Source organism: Capra hircus, chromosome 28 (genome assembly GCF_001704415.2).
Source record: "Capra hircus breed San Clemente chromosome 28, ASM170441v1, whole genome shotgun sequence".
NCBI lineage: Eukaryota > Metazoa > Chordata > Mammalia > Artiodactyla > Bovidae > Capra > Capra hircus.
The window spans coordinates 20,711,928-20,737,200 of record NC_030835.1 but is presented as its reverse complement, the minus strand read 5'-3'; the positions used below and the strand labels follow the sequence as shown (position 1 = coordinate 20,737,200).

General features: G+C 41.3%; 1 protein-coding gene across 3 annotated transcripts in view; it reads left to right on the top strand.

Annotated features, from left to right (window-relative positions):
• TET1 (tet methylcytosine dioxygenase 1) overlaps positions 1,356–25,273 on the top strand; it is a 137,442-nt gene continuing 113,524 nt past the window's right edge. For all 3 annotated transcript variants that reach the window (XM_018042483.1, XM_018042482.1, XM_018042481.1), the window contains exons 1-2: positions 1,356–1,692; positions 12,242–14,268. In XM_018042483.1, the coding sequence (XP_017897972.1) occupies positions 12,364–14,268 (1,905 nt within the window). In that variant the 5' untranslated portion in view covers positions 1,356–1,692; positions 12,242–12,363. The remainder of the gene's footprint in view (positions 1,693–12,241; positions 14,269–25,273) is intronic.

Genomic DNA, 25,273 nt, shown 5'->3' with positions numbered 1-25,273 from the left:
TCTTTTTCTTTTTAAAATAATTTACTTGGCTGCGACATGTGAGATATTTGATCTTTGTAGTAGCACAGGGAATCTAGTTCCCTGACCAGGGATCGAACCCTAGCCCCCTGCAATGGGAGCTCAGAGTCTTAGCCACTGGACCAGCAGGGAAGCCCCTCAATACCTTTTTAAGTAAATCATTTCAATTAATTGACAAAAGCCAGGATATTGCTAGTTCATGATAGCCTTTCTCCCTTTGTTCTTTAAGAAAATTAAGTTTTGAGTCAAACTCTCCCAACATTCTTTTCATTTTGGTCCTAGGAGATTTTTTCTGACAAGATACTGACAATTAGGCTTTCGGTAACATTGAGAAGAGTGGCATTTGTGTAGAAGTTTTATTTTAAAAACCATATTTCTTTCTCCAATCAAAGTATTTATCCGACTGTAGCCCTGAAAATATTGCAGTGGAGCCATTAGTTTGCTCTGCTTGCAAACCTGGAATGTGCATTCCTCCTGGGTAGGAAGCAAATTGCATTAAACTCTGGATGCTCAGCTCCTAGCTCAAGAATAAATTTGAATGAATCCATCAGTGAGAAAGGTTGAAAGTTTAGGAATCTTTATCAAAAGAACAATCTGGTTATGTTTATTAAAGCATGTATAACAAAGAATAAAAATTATGTGCAGGATAAGGATAGAATGGTGTGGAAGGCAATAGAAGTAGTCTTTTCCTTTCCATTGAAATTTGACCTGGGAAGAATGATTTCTATGTTCCTTACCACTGTGACTCCATTAAAGATTTAGATTCCCATGTCTGTTTAATAACTGTCTGCTGGAAGAAGCAATAGCCCATCAGACTCTTAAGGAGAAATTCGAACACCCCAGTCAGTCTTACTTTTGGTATACTGCCACTGGTTATTCCTCTTAATGATGAAAACTTATTTATTCCTGTGTCTTCTTCATCGGAAAGTGAATACCGCCAACGTACAAAGGCAAATAAGTAACAAAAATGTTATGATGACCCTTGCAGACATCAAGCTCTGAGTCAAGGGAACACAACCCTTCTCTGGCTTCTCTCTAAGATGCTGAGGGCAGTTTTCCATTGCTCGTTACCCAAATATTGCTCAATGGTGGCATCTCTGACCTGGCATCCCCATTAATGTATCCATTAATGGATATTAATGGATATCCAAACATTCCATTCAGAGACCCCCCAAACTTTTCACTCAGCCCGAGAGTACCTCTTAAAAAAAAAAAAAGGTCATGACAAGAAGATCTTGATAACGTTTTCCTTCTCCAATATTCTCCTTTGACCTTAAAAAAAAAAATAAAAAGGTTGGGAAAGAAGAGGGCCAAGGGGAGGGGTAAGGGTCTAGAGAGGAGTCCAGCTCCAGTTTGGGGAAATCCAGCTCGCGTTTTGCCTCTCGCTCAGCAGAGCAGGGTCCAGGGAAGGCAGAGCCCCAGCTTCACTCCCTGAGGTCTGTCCTGGGGAGACAGTGCTGCTCCGGGGGGCTGACCTGGCGGGGAGTGGCAGCGCAGCCCGCTCCCGCGCCGCTTTGTGCGCGCAGCCGCTGGGCCCTCTGCTCCCGGGTCTGCCCCCCCGGACGCCCCCCTGCCCCGCCCCAGTCATGCAACTCTACCTGCCTCTGCGCTGTGGACCTTTGGGAAGCAGTCGCCCACCCCGGGGGCTCGGGCCCTGACCCTGCCAGGCAGCCGGTAGGTGTCCTCCCGGGGCCCTCCCGCGCCCCTCGCGCCCGCCGGGGCCCCCGACTCCGAAGTTGTGGGGACGATCGCAAGTTGGAAAGTTTCCCCGAGGGCTGGTGCAGGCTTGGAGCCGGGGGGACGCGCGCAGTCCTCGGAGCCTGAGGGGGCCAGTGGTGAGCTGGGAGAGGGGCAGAGGGCAGGGGGTCTGGGGAGGCACACGCGGAGGCCGGAAGGGGTTGCGAAGGGCAGTGCACGGCTGGGGCTGGACTTGGGCCGGGGTTCCGCGTCCGCGGGGCCGCGGGCGTCGCAGGGATGGGCCCACTCCCCGCGGCGACCCCCCACCCAAGGCCGCTTGGGGCGCTTTTGTTGCGGGTGGTAAACAATACCCCCGGCCAGAGGACGCGGCCGCCTGCCCTGAGGCCGGGCTGGGACGCCGGGTGGGGAGAGCCGAGCGCCTCGGGCCGGGACCCCGAGCTCCGCTGGAAACTGGAGGATTGGGGGAGGGCGAGCGTGGCTTTGGGAGGGGGCATTCCCCGACTGTGCCCGCGAGAGATGCCCCTCGGAGGAGAAACGGAGGTCCGAGCGCCTCGGGCTGAGGAGCGCGAAGAGTCAGGGCGAGTTTCGGGTGTGGACTCGTGTACCCCCAAAAGGAGTTTTCTTCCTCCCCCATGCTAACGCAGGGGGCCAGCTCGTTGGGAGAACATTTGGCGCTTGCCTTCCGTGAGCTTTTCGGGGAGGAGGCTTCAGGGACGAAACTTTTGGAGTGGAGGTAGCCGGAGAGGCTTGCCGGAGGTTGACCTGGAGTTCTGCGGATCGGGGAGGAAGGGAGTAGGGAATGGAATAGTGTTCTGTCAAAATGGCCTTCTCGAAACCCTTACGGGCGCCACTCGGTCGCCGAAAGCGCCGGCTTGCCGTCTCATCACTAGCACGGAATCCTGGAGTGGGGCCCTAGGGTGGGAGACGTGCGGAGCCGGGTGCAGGGACACTTCGGCCGGCACGTGAGGGGCCGGGGCCGGGGGTGCCAGGGACCGCCGCCACCTCACGTGTCGGGAAGAGACTGGGCCAGGTCTCTCTCCCTCTCCTCCTCACCCCTCTCCTCTCTTCCTTCCCTCCTCTCACCCGCACTCCCAAAGCGATTCAGCTACTAAGGGCTGTGCGCAGTCTCTACAAAAAGCGGTCGGGAAGTTGCTGGCCCGTCACAGTACTACACACCTCCCACTGTAATGGGGAACACAAATTGGGCATTTCTGACCCAATAAAAATTAATGTATCAACAAGAGAATAAATATTACTTGACCTGGGAGTCTTTCCCCAGCTCCAACTCCCCCATTGCTTCTTCCCCTACTCCCCGGCTCCACTCTTGAGCACAAAATGAGCTGCATAATACAGTAATGATCAGTTTATAAATACATGTTTGAAAAGCTTTTCAAGACTTTGAGCGAGGAGTCTATTAGGTGCAGTCTAGTGCCGGCGGAGTGCGCTGAGCGCTGCACCCAGACGGGTTAAGTGCGGCGCTACAGGGCAGCAACCTCAGGTCCGCTCTGAACTGAAAAATGCCCATCCTTTCCACCTCCCCCTCTCCTCAATGTTATAAAGTAAAATAAAAAAGTGTCGGCCTCCTTAGGCCTCACTCAGGATGCCAAAAGGAGTTTGGAAAATGTGCTGGTGAACCGGTTAGGGCGAGAGCATTTTAAGACATATTAGGAATTTATGCGTACAATTAAACAAGGCGGGTATGCAGATAAGGAGAGGTTTGGGGATTAGTCAGCGTTGTTTCTGAGAACTAAAAGCCTCCGGTAACGTTGATTTTGAGTGAATTTCCTGATTTTACTGGTTTGCGTTGGTTACACAGGTTGAAACCCAAGTGTCTTCACTCCCCAGTTAAGAGATTGTAATTAGCTTGGTTGTCAATGTCTGACAGTGTTTAAAACCATGTTATGGTTTCAATTAAACTTCAGAATCAAGTATGAGAGCTATTAGCATCCACTGCCCCTATCTCTTTGCAAAGACTAGTAGCTCATATTGAGAACTCCTGGGTCACCGCTTACCATTTAGCCGAGGGTTAGCTATGGCTCCCAGCTCTGATCCGGAATTGATGGGCTGGAGTTTTGGATCACCTCTGTCCCTGCCCTTTGTTTCTCTTCCTCCTCCAGTCTTAGTTTGTCCCTCCCCTCCCCCACCTGCTTCTTTGCCTCCGTATTTTTCCCTCCCTCTACTCTTCTAAGTTTCTCTTTCCCCACCCCTCCATCTTTCTAACTTTAGTCTTGTGTTTTGATCCAGTTGTCTTTTTATATTCTAGCTGTATTGCTACATGTTTCTTCCCCCTTTCTATACTTTTGCTTTTTTTTTTCTTTAGACATTTTCTTCCTTCTGCTTTTTCCTCTTCTTCTCAACATGCTTTATGCTTTTCTTGTTATTGGCGGGGTCATTCTCTTTCCATTTTAACTTATCCCTTCCCTTTCTGTGGCCCTTTTGGGCTTTTTTCCCTCCTTGCTCTCTGCAGGGCAGCAAGGGTGTTTTACATATGGAAGGAGCCTTTGACTAAATCTGCTGGCATTCTAGTGAGTTTCCCTCCACAGTCTTTCCATGTGCGGAGAGCTCTCACACTTCCTGTGGTAGAAAACTATCTAGGAACTACAAGCAGCCCGCCCACCTCCTCTTCCTTCAGAACTTAGTTACTGGAGGAAACTAAGCGAAGTGGTGCCCTTTAAAAAGAAATGCTTTTTTTTAAGTCTTGTATTTCTCAGTCAAGTGCAGCAGCCTTTAAATTCTAAGAAGCTGAATGGAGTGACTATGAAATCAGAGTTTCTTTCGAAACTAGCTCTATGTATGCAAATACTCACCACTTTTTTGGCCACTACTGGTGGTGGGAAGGATTGCAGTATAATTTTAAATTGACATGTGGGCTGGATGGTTACATCAGTTCAGCCACTTCCTGCCCCAGGGGACTGGGAAATCCAGAAGGAGGAGGGATGTAGGTGGGATAAGATTTTTCTATCACAGTACTGTCAATATTGTCCTTTACAGACAACTGATACAGTTTAGGAAGACAGCTTTTCAGTTTTTAGGCAAGGTGATTGCATCAGAAATTGTTTTTGCTTCCTCCCACCTCCCCTTTTTAAGGCTCTTTAGGGAAAGACTGCTTAGTAAACTCAAATAATACTGAGGCAGAAGTCTGATCCTGTTTATTGATCAATTTGGTTAGCTATGTTTAAATTATGTGTGAATAATTAGCAGATACATACATAGGCCCTGGGACTTGATCTAGCCTCTTCTCCACTTTCTCTGTAACCTTCGATTTTCTATTTTGGGCTAGAATCTCTTTCCATGTTTTAAATTATAAGTTGGCCCTTATCTCCTTGGCAGTAATGTTTAGATCTCATGTCTTACTCCAACTCCAGTCCCTTATGTCACAACGACACTTTAGGGGGGAAAAATTATTATGGGTTGAGGATCTTGATGCCCTCTGGTGAAAATACTAGTTAACCCAAGTGATGCTTTGTATCCCACAGTTGTTGGAAGTTTCGCTAGTTTGTTTCATTTTGCTTTGTTTTCTCCTCCAGGAACATAGAGCTCACCAGATAGTATTAATTAATTGCATGTAGGCCCCCTCTGGGACCTACTATTATGTTTGATAACAAGGACATTATTCTCTTATTTTTTGTTCCAATCATGTTATCCTGTAGCTACCTCCATGCACTCAGACTCTTGAATATACTTTAGAGTAGAATAAAACTGATTTCTGAGAAATACTGAAATGTCAGTTTTCATCAGAAATGAAAAACGGAAGTGGAATTAGTATTCAATTGTAAATGTATTTTTCTATGACTTAAATACTCTATAAAAAATAAAGCACCCAAAAAAGGAAATAAAGCATTTAATAATGTTTATAAATTAATAAGGAAAATAAGATGTGTAGAAAATTCCATATTTAAATATGAATCTATATAATAGAATGGGTTCCCTCTCTTCCCCCCATGCCCCCGAATTTCAGAAAAAGCTTATTTCCTCTCCTCTCAGAGTTCAGTCCTGGGGATAATTTAGTTTATCACAAAAGGGGTTACATTTCATCAGTGGGGCCAAGTGATAAAATTAAGATCTTGTGGGAGTGCTTATTTTGTTTCTGATTGTTTGGCTGAGTGGTACCCAGTGGTTTCTTTCCTGCAGTTGGGTTTTTAGGGGTCATTGGCCTCTTTCAGGATCTCATAAAAAGGCTGTTACCATTTAAAGAGGCCACATCTTTCCAGTCCATGTTGCTCATACCTTTTCCATTTCCTTGACAGGCTCTTTTTCAGGAGATAAGGTTTGAATGGTAAACATTATCTTAATTACAAGTCTGAATTTCTAAAGCACTTCCATTAAAAAATATAAAAGAATATATGAGACAGAGATCAAGTTATAAACTACTTTCAAAAGCAGATCCCATGACACCCTCTGGCATATACAGATTACTTGCCTCAGCATAAAAATTTTAATTTTCATGACTGATTGCAGCACTTAGATTATATGCCCCTAATAATTTTTAGCCATGTAATCCTGATATAAGACATAAAGTATGCTTATACTGATATTGTTGAATTTCTGAATTTCTAGTGAATGGGATGGATTGCTTTTTGTTATCTGAAAATACATCCTTATAAAGATTGCCGACTTGCTGGAGATTAGAATTGGAATGTCTTTGTTTTCTAAAAATGGTGGTGTGAAAACCAGTGGTCTTTGGAGAAAATATCCTACAGCTTTTCACAGTGAAAGAGCTAGTGTAGCCAAACTTTTTTTTTTTTTAAGAAAAGAGGAAAGCAGTAAGCTTAAATGCCAAGAATTCAAGTGGATTTGTATTTAGCCTAGTATTTGTATTTAGCACAGATTTATCAAAATGCTGTTTTTCTTGTGGTTAATGTTATCACTAATGTCTATTTTAAAAATCTTTCTTAAAGGCTCAGTGCTTTGACTCTAAATGTTGTGCTCTGATATCTTTTATTATAGTGTGTGGCCTACAATATGTTAGGTGAAGACAGAAAAAAAGAATTAGATCTTGTTTTGCAGGATATGGCAAACTGAGGATTAAACTGGTTCTATAATGATAACTACTATTAAATTTATTTTCTCTATCTCTCTCTTTTTTTTTTTAATGTTGGCCTGTAGGCAGACTGTTTTTTTAAGCTCTCATTTATAAAACATTTATTATATGCCAGCTCTGTGCTAAGCCTTTACATATATCATCTCATTTTATTCTGGTAGTTACCCAGTAAAGTCAGTACTATTATGCTTTTGTTTCCTCCTATACCCCAAGGCATGTGGAATCTTATTTCCCTGACCAGGAATCAAACCCATGACCTCTGCATTGAAAGTGTGCAGTCTTAACCACTGGACCACTAGGAAAGTTCTTATTATGCTTCTTATTCTAATATACATAAGTAAACTGAGGGATAGAGAGACCAAGGAATTTGTCAAAATCACATGGCTGATAATGTTTCTGATCTAGAAATTGAACCCACATCTATTTTTAAAGTCTTTGTTCTTACCTCAGATATCAAAAGGATGAAACCATTACCACTAGGTTTTCCCCAAAGAAGCCCATTGGTCCCCCCAAACAACCTCATTTCAAACACAGGAAACTTGACTCCTGTTAAATAGTTTGCTGAAGGACACAGCTGGTGATCACAGCTTGAAACTGAGGGTTTTCTAATGCAACACCATCTCTAGCCACAAAACCAAATAGTGTATCCCAGGATTACCTGGATCAAAAAAGTACAACCAAAACAAAACCAAAATCTGAGGATGGAAGAGGACTGTCAAATTTTCACTGTACCAGGTAATAATTTTAAAAGAAAAGAAAAAAAACCTATCTCCACCTTTTCACAAAAAAAGGACTTTTATTACTTTTTAAAACTTTTATTTTGGCCATGCAACTTGCAGAATCTTACCTCCCATACTAGGGGTGCAACCTCTTCCGTTTGCAATGGAAGTACATAGTCCTAACCACTGAACCACCAGGGAATTGTCTACTTTTTAAATAAATTTTATTTATTTAAGAACGTGAATTTATTTCAGAATTTAAGAATGGGTCCTCATTGCTGTTTGGCTTTTTCTCTAGTTGTAGGAAGAGGGGCTGCTCTCTAGGTGTGGTGCTGGGAATTCTCCTTGGTGTGGCTTCTCTTGTCGGGGAGCCCAGGCTCTAAGGTGAGCAGGCTTCAGTAGCTGCTTATGGGCTCAGTGGTTGTGGCTCTTGGGTCCAAGATCACAGGCTCAATAGTTGTGGCACACAGGCTCAGCTGCTGCGAGGGATGTGGGATCCTACCAGACCAGGGATCAAACCCCTGTCTCCTGTATTGGCAAGCAGGCTCTCCAGCACTGAGATACCAGGGAAGCACTCTATATATTTAGAAAGGAAATTTTAATGAGAGAAAAAGGAAGACAGTAATTAAATTAATTCAGACTTATGAAAAGCTTTACATGCCTTTTTTTAACCTCTTTATTTTAAAAATGGAAGTATAGTTGATTTGTGTTTCCCTGGTGGCTTAGATAGGAAAGAATCTGCCTGCAATGCAGGAGACCCGGGTTCAGTCCTTGAAAGGGGGAAGATCCCCTGGAGAAGAAAATGGTAACTCACTCAAGTATTATTGCCTAGAGAATTCCATGGACAGAGGAGCCTGTCAGGCCACAGTCCATGGAGTCACAGAGTCGGGACATGACAAAGAGACCAACACTTTCCCTTTTTCACGGGTTGATTTACAATGTTGTGTTAGTTTCAGGTGTACTCAGCCTCTTTTTTTTTTCTCATTTTGCCACAGACTGATGATCATTTGGTTCAGTTCAGTTCAGTCGCTCAGTCGTGTCCAACTTTTTGTGACCTCATGAACCGCAGCACGCCAGGCCTCCCTGTCCATCACCAACTCCTGGAGTCCACCCAAACCTCTGTCCACTGAGTCAGTGAGGCCATCCAACCATCTCATCCTCTGTCATCCCCTTCTCCTCCAGCCCCCAATCCCTCCCAGCATTAGAGTCTTTTCCAATGAGTCAACTCTTCGCATCAAGTACTGGAGTTTCAGCTTCAGCATCAGTCCTTCCAATGAACACTCAGGACTGATCTCCTTCAGAGTGGACTGGTTGGATCTCCTTGCAGTCCAAGGGACTCTCAAGAGTCTTCTCCAACACCACAGTTCAAAAGCATCAATTCTTCTGTGCTCAGCTTTCTTCACAGTCCAACTCTCACATCCATACATGACCACAGGAAAAACCATAGCCTTGCCTAGGCGGACGTTTGTTGGCAAAGTAATGTGTCTGCTTTTCAATGTGCTGTCTAGGTTGGTCATAACTTTCCTTCCAAGGAGTAAGTGTCTTTTAATTTCATGGCTGCAATCACCATCTGCAGTGATTTTGGAGCCCAGAAAAATAAAGTTGGCCACTGTTTCCACTGCTTCCCCATCTGTTTGCCATGAAGTGATGGGACCGGATGCCATGATCTTCGTTTTCTGAATGTTGAGCTTTAAGCCAACTTTTTCCCTCTCCTCTTTCACTTTCATCATGAAGGTCTTTAGTTCCTCTTCATTTTCTACCATAAGGGTGGTGTCATCTGCATATCTGAGGTTGTTGATATTTCTCCTGGCAATTTTCATTCCAGCTTGTGCTTCCTCCAGCCCAGCGTTTCTCATGATGTACTCTGCATATAAGTTAAATAAGCTGGGTGACATCATACAGCCTTGACGTACTCCTTTCCTGATTTGGAACCAGTCTGTTGTTCCATGTCCAGTTCTAACTGTTGCTTCCTGACCTGCATATAAGTTTCTCAAGAGGCAGGTCAGGTGGTTTGGTATTCCCATCTCTTTGAAGTCAGAGTCAGGCCATTTGAGGAGACAAAAGTGCAATTTGATGATGATTCTTGGCCAGTCCCCTTTCATTTTCTCCTCTTTTCTGAACTTTCAAATAATAGTTGCTTGATATATTGTTCTTTATTGTTTGTAATATCTCATTTTCTCTTTATTTCCAATTTCCTTGCTTAAATATTCAGCATGAAAATTTTGGGACCCTTGGTAGAAGGGCTTTAGAACCAGCAGTCTTTGTTTCTTTGGATTTTGAATATTTATATACTTATTTGGCTGTACCGGGTCTTAGTTACAGCACGTGGGATCTTTAGTTGTAGCTTTTGAATCCTTAGTTGCAACATGTGGGATCTAATTCTCTGACTAGGGATCAAATGTTGGCCCCCTGCATTGACAGTGCAGAGTCTTAGCTACTGGACCACCAAGGAGAACCTTGAACCAGCAGTCTTTGGATTAAGTTGGTTGAAGGAGGAAAGAGGGACATCATTTCTGGGTGTGGACAGTCCCCATGACAATGCCTTCCTTATACTGAGGAGGTACTCAGATATTTGTGGACCCATGAGTTCTATTTGTAACCTAATCTGGTGATACTAACTCCCCAGATTTTATGCTGTTTTTGTGTCCATGTATAAAACTCAAAATTTGTAGATTCTTAATTAAATTTATTAATTTTGAAATGAATATTTTTAATGATAAAAAGTACAATTCACAAAGATAAATATCACAAACCACTAGACACCTAACAACAAAGAAACAAAGATAAATAAAGCTAAATCAGAAGAAAAACAAGGGAAAATAAATATATGTATAATCATAGTGAAACATATTAACATTTCTCTGAGAATATTTTTATCAAGTGTAGAAAAAATGGGAAGAGTACCTTGAATGATGTCATTAATAATTTAAATATAATAGATTTCTATTTATATCCTACACAAATATATTTAAAATTTTGTATCTCATGTGTTGCTATTAGATGTCCATAGAATATTTAGAAAAACTGGCAAAAATGTAAACATTACTGAATTTCAAAAAGTAGAATTCTTTTTTCATGGTTCAGCTATATGTATACACATATTATTTTTGAAGTCATTTTCCGTTACAGATTATTATATGATATTGGCTATAGTTCCCTATGCTATACAGTAAATTTTTATTGTTTGCTGCATGTCTATTTTAAATTAGAAATCTAGCATTTTGTTTCTGTTAAGTCAAACAACTGGACTCAAAATGTTATAAAGTTTTTAGTTAGGCAAAAATTCATAAGTTCTCTAAAAGATATATATTATATGTATGATTTATATATATATATATTTATGCACATAAGAGCTTTTCTACTATGCTTGATAAAGGCTTGAAAAAGAATATTAAAACAAAGAAGAGATGGAGAAATTGGAAAACATAATTGAAGTGAAATGGGAGCTGCTGCTGCTGCTGCTAAGTCACTTCAGTTGTGTCTGACTCTGCATGACCCCATAGACAGCAGCTCACCAGGCTCCCCTGTCCCTGAGATTCTCCAGGCAAGAACACTGGAGTGGGCTGCCATTGCCTTCTCCAATGCATGAAAGTGAAAAGTGTAAGTGAAGTCGCTCAGTCGTGTCCAACTCTTGGCGACCCCATGGACTGCAGCCTGCCAGGCTCCTCCGTCCACGGGATTTTCCAGGCAAGAGTACTGGAGTGGGGTGCCATTGGAGCACTGAATATGAAATAGAAAAAGTGAAACAAACTAGATACAAGACCCTCATATAGTCAATTTGTTTTTTAAACATGGCTGCTTATTAAAACATATCTGAAAAATTTAGGTTGTTAATTGAAATATGTTATTAATACTATTGGATCTCCAAGGAGTAGAGTTTCTTGGATAATGTAAGCTCTTCTTCCTCTGGCTTTGGCAGCTTTACTGTCCAACAGGTAATACCGTGCTTGGGTAGTGATGGGCTGAGAAAAGGGTGTAAGAGATAACTTTTGGGGAATTCCCTGGCGGTCCAGTAGTTAGGATTTTGTGCTTTCACTGCTGTGGCCCTGGTTCTTTCCCTCACCAACTGGTTGGGGAACTAAGAGAGAAAGAGGTAACTTTTAAGTATTCACATTTGTAAAGATTAGGTTTGAGATTTAAACTACTTGTAACTACAATAGTTGTGGCTTCTAATTTAAAGACACGCCCATGCTTAGCTTATTCAAAGAATTTCATTAACTTAATCAATTGTCACAGAAATTAAAGGAGCTTTATTTGTGAATCCAAGGTTTAAAGGGTACTTCAGTATGTTTTGTGTCTATTATACTTTTGTTTTGTAGTAAATATTCTGTTTCTTAATTTTAATTAATAATTGCTAGTGAATATTCCATTTCTGTTTTAAACACTTTTTTGGTTGTGCTGGGTCTTTGTTGCTACTCACAAGCTCTCTCTAGTTTCAACAAGCAGGGGCTAGTCTTCTTGAAGTGCACAGGCTTCTCATTGTGGTGGCTTCTTTTATTTTGGATCACGGGCTCTAGGCACACGGGCTCAATAGTTGCAGCATATGGATTCTAGAATTCGGGCTCAGTAGTTGTGGTTCATGGGGTTAGTTGCTCCAAAGCATGTGAAATCTTACCAGACTAGGGATCAGACCTGTGTCCCCTGCACTGGCAGCCAGATTCTTATCTACTGTACCACCAGGGAAGTTCCAATGTCCTATTTCAAATGAGAGACTGCATAGGAAAAAGGCTCATTGCCAATGTTTGTTTTTTTTTTTTAATTTCAGACCAAAACCTCGTGCAACTGAGCACAGCCATGGTGCATGCAGATTCTCCTCTGAAGTGAGACTTTCCAAAGGACCAATGACTCTGTCCCTCGTGCCCTTTCAGATTTTCCTACTTCGTAGCTATGTCTCGATCTCGCCATGCAAGACATTCCAAATTAGTCAGGAGGGAAGATCTAAACAAGAAGAAAAACAACCAGCTGAAGAAGGGATCTAAGCCAGCCAACAAAAATGTGGCGACTGTCAAGACTGTGAGCCCTGGAAAATTGAAGCAATTCGTGCAAGAAAGAGATGTTAAGAAAAAAACAGAACCCAAACTGACTGTGCCAGTCAGAAGCCTTCTGACAAGAGCTGGAGCAGCACGAATGAATTTGGATAGGACCGAGGTTCTTTTTCAGAACCCAGAGTCCTTAACTTGCAATGGATTTACAATGGCTCTGCGAAGTACCTCTCTTAGCAGACGACTCTCCCAACCCCCAGTGGTCATAGCCAGACCCAAGAAAGTTCCACCACCTAAGAATCTAGGAAAGCAACATGAGTGTGATTATAAGGTACTTACAGACATGGGAGTAAAGCACTCAGAAAATGATTCAGTCCCAATGCAAGACCCCCCAGTCCCCCCTGATATAGAGAAGCTAATTGGCATAAAAAATGCATCTTTCATTAAAGACAAGAGCCAAGAGACAACCCAGTCTTGGTCCCAAGGTGTCGAGGATTCCAAAATAATTTGCTCTACTCCTAGTGACCCTGCAGCAGAGATTCTTTCTGGGTCACTGGAAGGGACGTATGGTGGAGAAGGACTATTCTCTAGAGAGACATTGAATAATATCAGTGATTCCCCTAGAATGTTTGCTCAGGACACTGTCTGTGTTCCTTTGCTCCAAAGAGCAGCCCTCAAGGTTACCTCTGAAGGAAACCCCAGCATTCAGTTAGAAGATTTGGGTTCACGAGTAGAATCTCTTAAGCTGTCTGATTCTTACCTGGATCCCATCAAAAGTGAACATGGTTGCTGCCCCACCTCCAGCTTTAATAAGGTTGTACCTGCATTGGACCTTAGAAACTGTTTGTCTATTGGTGGGTCAATATATCCTACCTCATTAATAAAACTCTTCTTGGCAGGTTCAGAACAAGAAACCCTTGGTGCTAAACCAGATCATCAAGAGGTACTCAAAGCTACCCCAGATCAACAGGAAGTTCCTGATACCACCCCTGTCTTAGGACAGGCCGTTAGTGCTGTCCCACATCAATGGGAAGTTCCTGGTGCTAACCCAGTTCATGGAGAGCCTTTGGGTGAGACTCTAGACCCACCAGAGATTCCTGGTGCTATTCCAGTCCAAGGAGAGATCTTTGGTGCTATCTTAAATCAACAAGTCCTTGGTATGGGTAGTGGTACTGCCTCAGACCCACCTATCTTTCTTCCTGCCCCTCATAACCCAGTTGCTACCTGTAATGCTCTCCCAGCATGGCCCGAGCCCCAGGGCACCGTTTCATCTGGGCTTGAGGTCCCAGACACTATGCAGATTTTGCCTTCGGGCTCAGGTCACACTCCTCAACCGTCATCAAACTCAGAGATAATTTTGGTACCTCCTGTAATACCTATGAACAATATAGAAAACGAGAAGAAGGTTCATATAAGCTTTCTGCCAGCTCACACTCAGGGGTTCACATTAGCCCCTGAGAGAGGACTCCAGCCGGCTCCACAGGGCATTGCCCAGCTCTCCCTGGTGAGTCCCAGCACATTGGAAGGAGGGAGCTCCCAGGTCAGCGCCACCAGCATGGTTGACATCAACACCACAGTGGTGTCTAGGCCAGTGCCACTCGCTAGTACCTCTTCTCCTTCCTACACAACTCTGCTACCTACCTTGGAAAAGAAGAAACGAAAGCGATGTGGGGTCTGTGAGCCCTGCCAGCAGAAGACCAATTGTGGTGAATGTACTTACTGTAAGAATAGAAAGAACAGCCATCAGATCTGTAAGAAGAGGAAATGTGAGGAACTGAAAAAGAAGCCATCCGTCATTGTGTCTTTGGAGGTAAGCAAACTCCCAAAGGGCTGGGGACACCTGTGAAACTTGGTACAATGATCTGTGGAGACTATTTTTTTAAAATAATTTTTAAAAATTTTATTCTGTTTTGATGTGCTGGGTATTTGTTGCTGCAGGCAGGCTTTTTCTAGTTGCAGTGAGCAGGGACTCTAGAGTGTACCAGCTTCAGTAGTTGTAGCACTTAGCCTTAATTGCTACATGGCATGTGGAATCTTCCCAGATCAGGGATCAAACCCTTGTCGCCTCCACTGGCAAGTGGATTCTCAACCACTGGACCACCAGGGAAAATCCACGTGGAGATAGTTTGCTTCGGTATTACATTCTTTTGCTTTGGTAAAATGTTGCTGTAAGTTATCTATAGGAATTTGAGGACCAACCTGAAGCATGTCTTGCACACTGAGTGATACATTAGCTTATTTTTAGAATGCGTCTCAGAAAGCTAGAACATACAGTTTTTCCATCATAGGTTTTCATGGAGAATAGGGAAATTGTATGAAATGTCATTTTGGAAAGATTTCCACTGTGCCTTATTTTAGTGTGTCTTATTTTGAAAGCTACATTTTTAAAAACTAGGAGTGGAACAAAGTTGCTAAATGCCTTGCATCCTGAGGAACCAGAGGAAATAAACTTCTTTTCTTTTGAGAGAACAAAACTGTCTCTATCTTTTATCTTGAAACTTTGCCTTGGAGGTATAACAATAATAGGATTTTTGCTTCAACTTTTGGCAGGTGATTTCCACTTGCCCTGATCGTTGGGATTCAATGGTAATCAAAAATTGAAAATGGTTTGTAAAATCCAAAGTGATATATACATAAAAACACTCATTATTACAGTTACGAAACTAAGGTAGTCAAAGTATTTGTTGAATTAGACTTTGTTTAAAGGAATTTTATGGAGATTTGTTAATACTCAAACTTGCTTAAATTAAAATACCTGTCAACTATGGTGTTTTATGATTTTTAGATTACTCACTTGAAATTGTTTGAGTCTACTATGAATACCAGTATAGTAGAATAGATTAAAATATTATGAACTTAAATTCAGTCAACCTTTTCTATTTCATTCTGGACTTAAATTATCTGTTCAAAAATGCTGACTTTCTTGTTTGACTAAGCCATTGTAAACAAGAGATCAGACATTTAAACTCTTGTGTATCAATGAAATTTAAGGTGTTTTGTTTTAAACATTTATTTATTCATTGTTTATTTGGCTGTGATGGGTCTTAGTTGTGGCACGCAGGATCGTTAGCTGCAGCAGGTGTCATGTCAGGTGGGATCCAGTTCTCTGGCCAGGGATTGAACCCGGACCCCCTGTATTGGGAGTGAGGAATCTTAGCCATTGGACCACCAGGAAGTCCCACATTTAAGGTGTTTTTTAAATACTTTGTTATTACAAACCTTACTGGAATGAATACTCTTTACTCCTCACTTCACACATGTGGGAGCAGATCAAACTGTGGCCAGCAACTTAGTATCTTACAAACTTACCTCTAAAACACTTAGTAGCAATATTTTTGTAACAGAAAGATCTCACTGGTAAGCACCGGATTTGTAACATTACCAATGACATTGTTGCCAAAGGTACTCTAATAGGTGCTCTTTTCTAAACTTGCTCCTCTTCTGGCATTACACATTTGGTTCAATGGTTTACCATCTACATGGTCACCCCAAATGGAAAATTCAGTCATCTTTAATGGCCTTTCTCTCATTCTTCTAGTTATCTCTTGTCTACAAGATACGAGCACTCCTATCTCTCCATTTTCTTTGCTCCAGCTGTTGAGGCATTTATCTCTTACTGGGAGAATTTCAACTTTCTCTTTATTATTGGCAAGTATTTATGGCACTTCTATTCTGGGATGAGCATACCAGCCAGCTGGGAAGTCAGGATGTTGAACAACAAGCTCTCCTTAGGTGCAACTCAAGTTTTCTTTCTATAATGCTGTTTCTTCTCAGTTCAGTTCAGTTCAGTTCAGTGGCTCAGTCGTGCCCGACTCTTCACCACCCCATGAATCGCAGCACGCCAGGCCTCCCTGTCCATCACCATCTCCTGGAGTTCACTCAGACTCACGTCCATCGTCCATCGAGTCAGTGATGCCATCCAGCCATCTCATCCTGGGTCATCCCCTTCTCCTCCTGACCCCAATCTCTCCCATCAGAGTCTTTTCCAATGAGTCAACTCTTCTCATGAGGTGTCCAAAGTACTGGAGCTTCAGCTTTAGCATCATTTCTTCCAAAGAAATCCCAGGGTTGATCTCCTTTAGAATGGACTGGTTGGATCTCCTTGCAGTCCAAGGGACCCTCAAGAGTCTTCTCCAACACCTCATTTCAAACACATCAGTTCTTCGGTGCTCAGCCTTCTTCACAGTCCAACTCTCACATCCATACATGACCACAGGAAAAACCATAGCCTTGACTAGACGGACCTTAGTCGGCAAAGTAATGTCTCTGCTTTTGAATATACTATCTAGGTTGGTCATAACTTTTCTTCCAAGGAGTAAGCGTCTTTTAATTTCATGGCTGCAATCACCACCTGCAGTGATTTTGGAGCCCCCAAAAATAAAGTCTGACACTGTTTCTACTGTTTCCCCATCTATTTCCCATGGAGTGATGGGACTGGATGCCATGATCTTCATTTTCTGAATGTTGAGCTTTAAGCCAACTTTTTCACTCTCCTCTTTCACTTTCATCAAGAGGCTTTTTAGCTCCTCTTCACTTTCTGCCATAAGGGTGGTGTCATCTGCATATCTGAGGTTATTGATATTTCTCCCAGCAATCTTGATTCCAGCTTGTGTTTCTTCCAGTCCAGCGTTTCTCATGATGTACTCTGCATATAGGTTAAATAAGCAGGGTGACAATATACAGCCTTGACATACTCCTTTTCCTAGTTGGAACCAGTCTGTTGTTCCATGTCCAATTCTAACTGTGGCTTCCTGACCTGCATACAGATTTCTCAAGAGGCAGGTCAGGTGGTCTGGTATTCCCATCTCTTTCAGAATTTTCCACAGTTTATTGTGATCCCACACAGTCAAAGGCTTTGGCATAGTCAATAAAGCAGAAATAGATGTTTTTCTGGAACTCTCTTGCTTTTTCCATGATCCAGCAGATGTTGGCAATTTGATCTCTGGTTCCTCTGCCTTTTCAGAAACCAGCTTGAACATCAGGGAGTTCACGGTTCACGTACTGCTGAAGCCTGGCTTGGAGAATTTTGAGCATGACTTTACTAGCATGTGAGATGAGTGCAATTGTGTGGTAGTTTGAGCATTCTTTGGCATTGCCTTTCTTTGGGATTGGAATGAAAATTGACCTTTTCCAGTCCTGTGGCCACTGCTGAGTTTTCCAAACTTGCTGGCATATTGAGTACAGCGCTTTCACAGCATCATCTTTCAGGATTTCAGGAGGCTAAGGCCTCCCCAGACAGCCATTTTGCTTTTTTGCATTTCTTTTCCATGGGGATGGTCTTGATCCCTGTCTTCTGTACAATGTCACAAACCTCATTCCATAGTTAATCAGGCACTCTATCTATCTGATCTAGACCCTCCAATTAGTGCTTTTCTGTGTATGGGATTCATCTCACCCAAAACAATGGAAAACAGTGCCTTCCAATGATAGGTGAAGCCTAGATTCCTTAGCAAGGAATGTGAGATCTTTAGGGTCTTGACATGACTGACCTCTTTGTCTTATTTGATGTCACTTCTTACATTATATTCGAATTTCAGCTATATCCAGCTGTTTTGCTTCCCCAGGCTCATTGTGCGTGGTCCTGTCTCCATGTTCATGGTCATGGTACATGTTCTTCCTTTTTCCTGCCTGACAAAACCCCACCCCTTCACTCACTTTCCTGTGCAACACCTGTATCTGTGCATGTTTCTCAGGTTTACTTCCAGAGAACTTTATTTTTCTTGTGCATTCTAGCCTTGTTACAGTGATAGGTGCTAAGTGAATCCTTGTTAATTGAATGAAAAGAATATATTTGTAACTCAAATAATCAGGTTTAGAAATTTAGATGGTGTGTGGTTTATTTCTGTAAACTTGCTCTGGCAAGCAAGTGTGGCCACTGTGGTCAAGGTGTGTCAGGGTGGGAAATGCTAGTATTGTTAAGGAATGAATGAATATATTGGCTATTGCTCACACTCTCCTAAGCACCACATTCTTCATTTCTAAAAACCATAAAAAATTTTTTTCAGTTCAGTTCAGTCACTTAGTCGTGTCCGACTCTTTGTGACCCCATAGAATGCAGCATGCCAGGCCTCCCTGTCCATCACAAACTCCCAGAGCTTGCTTAAATTCATGTCCATCAAGTCAGTGATGCCATCCAACCGTCTCATCCCCTGTCATCCCCTTCTCATCCTGCCTTCAATCTTTCCCAGGATTTTTTCCAATGAGTCAGTTCTTTGTATCAGGTGGTCCAATATTGGATCTTCAGCTTCAGCATCAGTCCTTCCAGTGAATATTCAGGACTGATTTCCTTTACGATTGACTGGTTTGATTTCCTTGCAGTCCAAGGGATTCTCAAGAGTTTTCTCCAATACCACCGTTCAAAAGCATCAATTCTCTGACACTCAGCTTTCTTTCCAGTCCGACTCTTACATCCATACATGACCACCTAAAAAACCACAGCTTTGACTATATGGGCCTTTGTCAGCAAAGTAATGTGATATGCTGTCTAGCTTTGTCATAGCTTTTCTTCCAAGGAGTATATATCTTTTAATTTCATGGCTTCAGGCACCATCTGCAGTGGTTTTGGAGCCCAAGAAAAGAAAGTCTGTCACTGTTTCCATTTCCATTGTTTTCCCATCTATTTGCCATGAAGTGATTTGCCCGGATGCCATGATCTTAGTTTTTTGAATGCTGAGTTTTAAGCCAACTATTTACCAATAAAATTGACTTTGGCAGTATTTTCTCACAAATCATTAACAATGCTATTTTGCTTCCACAGTCAAACCTCTGTCTTTCCACTCAAATGCTCTTTCCAACTACTGGCCTTTAGCAGGTCAGTAACATGAATTGCCAGAGAAGGCAATGGCAACCCACTCCAGTGTTCTTGTCTGGAGAATCCCAGGGATGGAGGAGCCTGGTAGGCTGCAGTCCATGGGGTTGCAAAGTCGGACACGACTGAGCGACTTCACTTTCACTTTTCACTTTCATGCATTGGAGAAGGAAATGGCAACCCACTCCAGTGTTCTTGCCTGGAGAATCCCAGGGATGGCGGAGCCTGGTGGGCTGCCGTCTATGGGGTTGCACAGAGTCGGACATGACTGAAGCGACTTAGCAGCAGCAGCAGCAACATGAATGGCAAGATGCTTTATGTGACCCACTCAGCAAGCAGTAAGACACCAATAAAGAAAAGATCAGGAACTATGAACCTGAAAATCTATGAAAAAGGTAGCTCTCACTAAAGCTACCAATCATTGAAATCTCATTATTATCCGACCAGTAGTTTCAGCTAACTTCTCAAAACAGATTTTGTACCTTTGCTTCATAAAGAAGCCACCCATGAAAGCACAGCACTCTCACCTTGGAATTTAGGCTCCATGTCTGGCTTTGGAGTCATTTATAAGTAATTCACTCCTGCTTCCTCCTTCTCCCCCAACTACCTAGACACCACTAACTCTACATCCCGGTTGGGATTTGCTAGCACCTGCAGACTGCCCAGCACCACAACCCATGCAACCGCTGGTCCAGCTGAGGGCTGCCCACCCATGATCTTCATTTTTTTGAATGTTGAGTTTTAAGCCAGCTTTTTCACTCTCTTTCACTTTCATCAGGAGGCTCTTTAGTTCTTCACTTTCTGCCATAAGGATGGTGTCATCTGCGTATCTGAGATTATTGATATTTCCCCTGGCACTCTTGATTCCAATTTGTGCTTCATCCAGCCCAGCATTTTAAATGATGTACTCTGCATATAAGCAGGGTGACAGTTTACAGCCTTGATGTACTCCTTTCCCAATTTGGAACCAATCCAGTGTTCTATGTACGGTTCTGTTGCTTCTTGACCTGCATAAAAAAACTTTTACTTTGCATAATTCAGATTTATAGAAATATTGCAGTACTGAGCATTTAGTTTATCTTTCGGGCAAATGAGAACATTTTCTGAAACTGGAGGATGATTGCTTTACAGTGTTGTGTGGTTTCTGCTGTGCATCAACCTGAGTCAGCTATAAATAAATATGTATTTCCTCCCTCTTGAGCCTCTCTACCACCCACCTGCTATTCCACCTCTCTAGGACATGACAGAGAGCACTGAGTTGAGCTCCCTGTGTTGTACAGCAGCTTCCCACTAGCTATCTGTTTTACACATTTTACTGTTTTTGCATTTTATTGTATCACTTTAATTAAATAATTTTTATCAGAGTATAGTTGATTTAAAATGGTTAGTTTCTGGTGTATAGTAAAGTGAATCAGGTATACATCTATCTACTCTTTTTTTTTTTTTTAACTTTTTAAAAATTTAATTGATTTTTTTGGCTTGCCCCACGCAGCCTGTGAGTTCTCATTTCCCCAAACGGATCCAACCCATGTGTTTTGCAGTGAAAGCACAGGGTCTTAACCACTGTACCACCAGAGAAGTCCTTCCATGCTTTTTTAGATTCTTTTCCCATTTAGGTCATTAGAGAGTACTGAGAAGAGTTCCCTGTGCTATCTCTTTTTGTCTCCTCCATGGTGGTGCTTTAGTGGCTAAGTCACGTCTGACTCCTGTGACCCCCTGCCAGGCTCCTCTGTCCATGGGAGTCTCTAGGCAAGAAGGGCAAGAGTGGGTTGCCATTTTGTTCTCCAGGGGATCTTCCTGACCCAGGATCAAACCCCGGTCTCCTGTGTTGCAGACAGGTGATTTACCAACTGAGGTATGAGGGAAGCCCTGTCTCTTCCAGATATGTCTTCTCTATATACATAAATAGTTTCTCTGAATTAATTGAGACTAAGTTTTTCATAGACATGATATTCCTTTATCCTGACATACTAGAGAATAGATTTCCTGAAAACAAGTACATTCTCACATATTATTATCAAAACTATGAAATTAACAATGAACCATTGTTATTAACTAACCCACAGACTTTATTTGGCCTATAAGAAAATATCCTTTAGGCCTCTGTTAATTTGTAGTAATTCCTTAGACTTATAAAACAACTTTACTGAGGTATAATTGACATATAATAAACTACACATATTCAAAGTATACAATTTGATAAGTATGATGTACATACACTATGTGATCATTACCACAGTCAAAGTCCATCACTCCCCAAAATTCCTTCATAGTCTCTATGCCCCTACCTGTACCCCTTTTCCTCAGGCAAACATCTTTCCATCATTGTACATTTGTTTGTATTTTCCAGGGTTTGATATGAATGGAATAGTATAATACAATGGTTTTGGGGGGAGTTAGAATATTTTTGCAATATTTTATAATATTGCTAATTTTACAAAGTGCAGATTACTTATTTTGTCCCTCACTTTGGGTTTGTCTAATGCTTCCTCGTGACTTCATCTGGATTATGTGCTTTTGTTTCAATACCTTCTTATAAAAGGGGCATGATGTCCTTTGTCCCACTACTTATGATCTTAATTTTTATCACTTGGTTAAAGGTAGTGTCTCCATGGTATAATCAGTATTTTTCACTTTGTATTTAATAAATATCTTGCAGGGACATTGAGGCTTGTAAATATACAGCTATCCCTCAAATTTCCATGCTTCAGTTTTAGTATTCACTGCTGATTTTTGCCTGATAGTTGTCAAAACCTGATTCTGTTTTCATCATTTCTTCTAAATCTATTAATTAGCTTTAAACTCCAAGGAAGAGCTTTTTCTTCTTACTTTATTTATATATTTATTTCAGTGTGAACTTGTAGATTTTTGTTATATTCAGTAGATTATACTTCTTTATTATCATTACTTATTTTGATGCTCAAATTTCCTCAAATTTGGCCAGGGAGCACCTTCAACCATTGTTTGAATAATTATTTTCTGTCACAAATGTTCCAAGGTTTTCTATTTCCCATCCTGCCCCAGATGAAATGACAATTAGCCAAGAAAACTTCGTTCTTTTTGGTAGAGAATGGTAATTAGAAACCAAGATCTTGGTGATAGAAATTATTGCTGTTACTGAAATGTCAGTGGTGTGTTCAAAAGTTAGACTATGCATTTGTTGAATTAGTGTTTCTTTCTCTCACACACACTACCCTCAGCCTTCAACGTGGTTTTATTGTCCATTTGAAATACAATTTTAATTAATTTATTTCTGTTCGTATCTTATTTCAAAGTTTCCCTATATTAGATGATATTCACATATCATCTCTTGCTTCACATATCATACTCACATATCATCACTTGCTCTCTCTCGCCAAAATATCACCTTTTTCCAGACAAAGCTGATTCTGAAGATGTGTTGTGTTGTCCTTATACTGAACTCTCACTCTATGCTAGACCTACTCATCCAACAGTGCACAGAAGAAAATAGGGAACACTTCTCGGAGGGAAGTTCATTCTAACAGAGCAAGGAACAGTTGTACACTGTTGTTATGGTCACCTTTTGTTAATACTATGTTTATGAGACTCATCAATAGTCTTGCTTATAGCTATTCATCCTCATTGTAGTGTTGTTTTCCAGTGCATGTATATATCACAATGCAGAAATTCTACTGTTAATATCATGTATTAACAATATCTATTTTGTCATATGTCATATTGCCTATCCATTCTATTGTTAATGTGCAGTGGAATGTTACAGTATAGAACTGGACAGGAGACCAAACACTGTAGTGCTACTATGGACATTTTTATGAAAGCCTTTTGGTGAATATATGCATGCATTCTTTTGACTATATTCCTAGGAGTGGAATTGCTTTGTCATAAAATATGCATATGTTTAACTTTCATCGATACTACCAAACTGCTGTGGTTGATCCAATTAAGACTCTCTTTACAGTAGTGTATGAGAGTTCCACTTGCTCCCTATCCAACAGTTGGTATTTTCTGTCTTATTTTGTTTTAATAATTTCATTGGCTGGTTAGTGGCATCACTACATTGCATTTCCTTGATGACTAATGAAATCAAGCTCTCTCTCTTTTTTTTTTTTTTCCTCACTGTGCAGTTTGCAGGCCCTTAGTTCCCTGACCCTACCCCCTGCAGTAGAAACATGGAGTCTTAACTACTGAAACACCACGAAAGTCCTGCTTTTATTCACTTTTAAATTGGCTTTTACTACTAATTCATTAGTTTATTATATTTTGTTGAAACAAATTCTTTGTTGAATAAATAATTGCAGATATCTTTATCTATTTTATGACAATGTTTCACTTAATTGTGCTTCTTATTTTTTGGCCACACTTCAAGACTTGCAGGATCTTAGTTCCCCAACCAGGGATACAACCCAGGCCTGGCAGTCAAAGCCCAGAGTCTTAACCATTGGACCACAAGGGAACTCCCTGTGCTTTTTAATGAACAGAAATTCTTTTCTTTTTTTCTAAAAACTATTTATATATTTGGTTGCACCAGGTCTTAGTTGCAGCATGTGGGTTCTAGCTCCCTGTTGTTTAGTTGCTCAATCATGTCCAACTCTGCAACCCCATGGACTACAGCATGCTAGGCTTCCCTGTCTTTCACCATCTCCTGGAGCTTGCTCAAACTCATGTCCATTAAGTTGGTGATGTCATTCTCATCCTCTGTCTTCTCCTTCTCCTGCCTTCAAACTTTCCCATCATCAGGGTCTTTTCTAATGAGTCAGTTCTTTGCATCAAGTGGCCAAAGTATTGGAGCTTCCGTTTCAGCATCAGGCCTTCCAATGAATATTTAGGATTGATATCCGTTAGGATTGACTAGTTTGATCTGCTTGCTAGTTCCCTGACCAGGGATCAAACCTGGGCCCCCTGCATTCAGAGCTCGGAGTCTTAGCCAGTGGACCACCAGGGAAGTCCCGAATGAACAGAAATTCTTATCTTTGATGTAGTCCAGTTTACCACTTTTCTTCTCTATGGTAACTTTTTAATAACTTTTTATTTCCTGTTTAAGAAAATTTTGTCTATTTTTTGCAAATTCCAAGGTTATTCCAAGTTGTTCTCTTTTGTTTTCTTCTTTAAAAGCTACTTTTAAAAACCATTCACATTAAGCTTTATGAAGATATGGAATTGACTTTTGCATATTGTGTGAGAGATAGGAGGCAAGATTCATTCTTCTTCATCTGGGTATCTACTTGACCAGCACCATTACTGAAATGACTATACTTTCCCCACTACAGCATCAACTTTGTCACAAATCAGGTGATTGATTAGTTCTGAATCTGTTTATAGACTCTTCTCATTGGCCTTTTTTTCTATCTTTGTATCTAAACTCGCATCATTATTAGGTTTTACCGCTAGTCTTGCTGACTGGTAATATAAGTCCTTCAGTATTTTTTTTTAATATTTATTTAGGCCATTTTGTTATTATTCTTTTATGACTTTTTTTTCTTTTTTGGGGACCGGGCATGCTTGGCTTGTCAGATCTTAGTTCCCAGACCAGAAATCCAACCTGCCCTCGGCAGTGAAAGTTCAGAGTTCTAATCACTGGACCACCAGGGAATACCCGAATTTTTGAATCCACTTGTAAATTTCCACCAAAAGCCATGCTGAATTTTTTATTGTATTTTTGTTGAATCTATATATCAATTTGGAGAGACTGACATTTTTTACAATATTGAATCTTCCAGTTCATGACCATAGTATATTTATGTCTTACTTTATTTCAATATTTTATAGTTTCTAATATAGAGCTATTTAATTGGTTTTATTTTTAACCATTTGATGCCAGACTTTTGATACTTTACATGGTTATCAATAATTGAAGCCCACTTAGTTTGATAACCAAGAATATTTTTAAGCAAATATATTTCATATGTTTGTTTGTTCCTCACATCAGAATTATTTGACTTATTATTGAGGGTTGGAGTGAGAGAGAGAAAATACATTTATAGTTTTAAAGTCTTAATATCATTATTAGTGCTTATATAAAATAAAT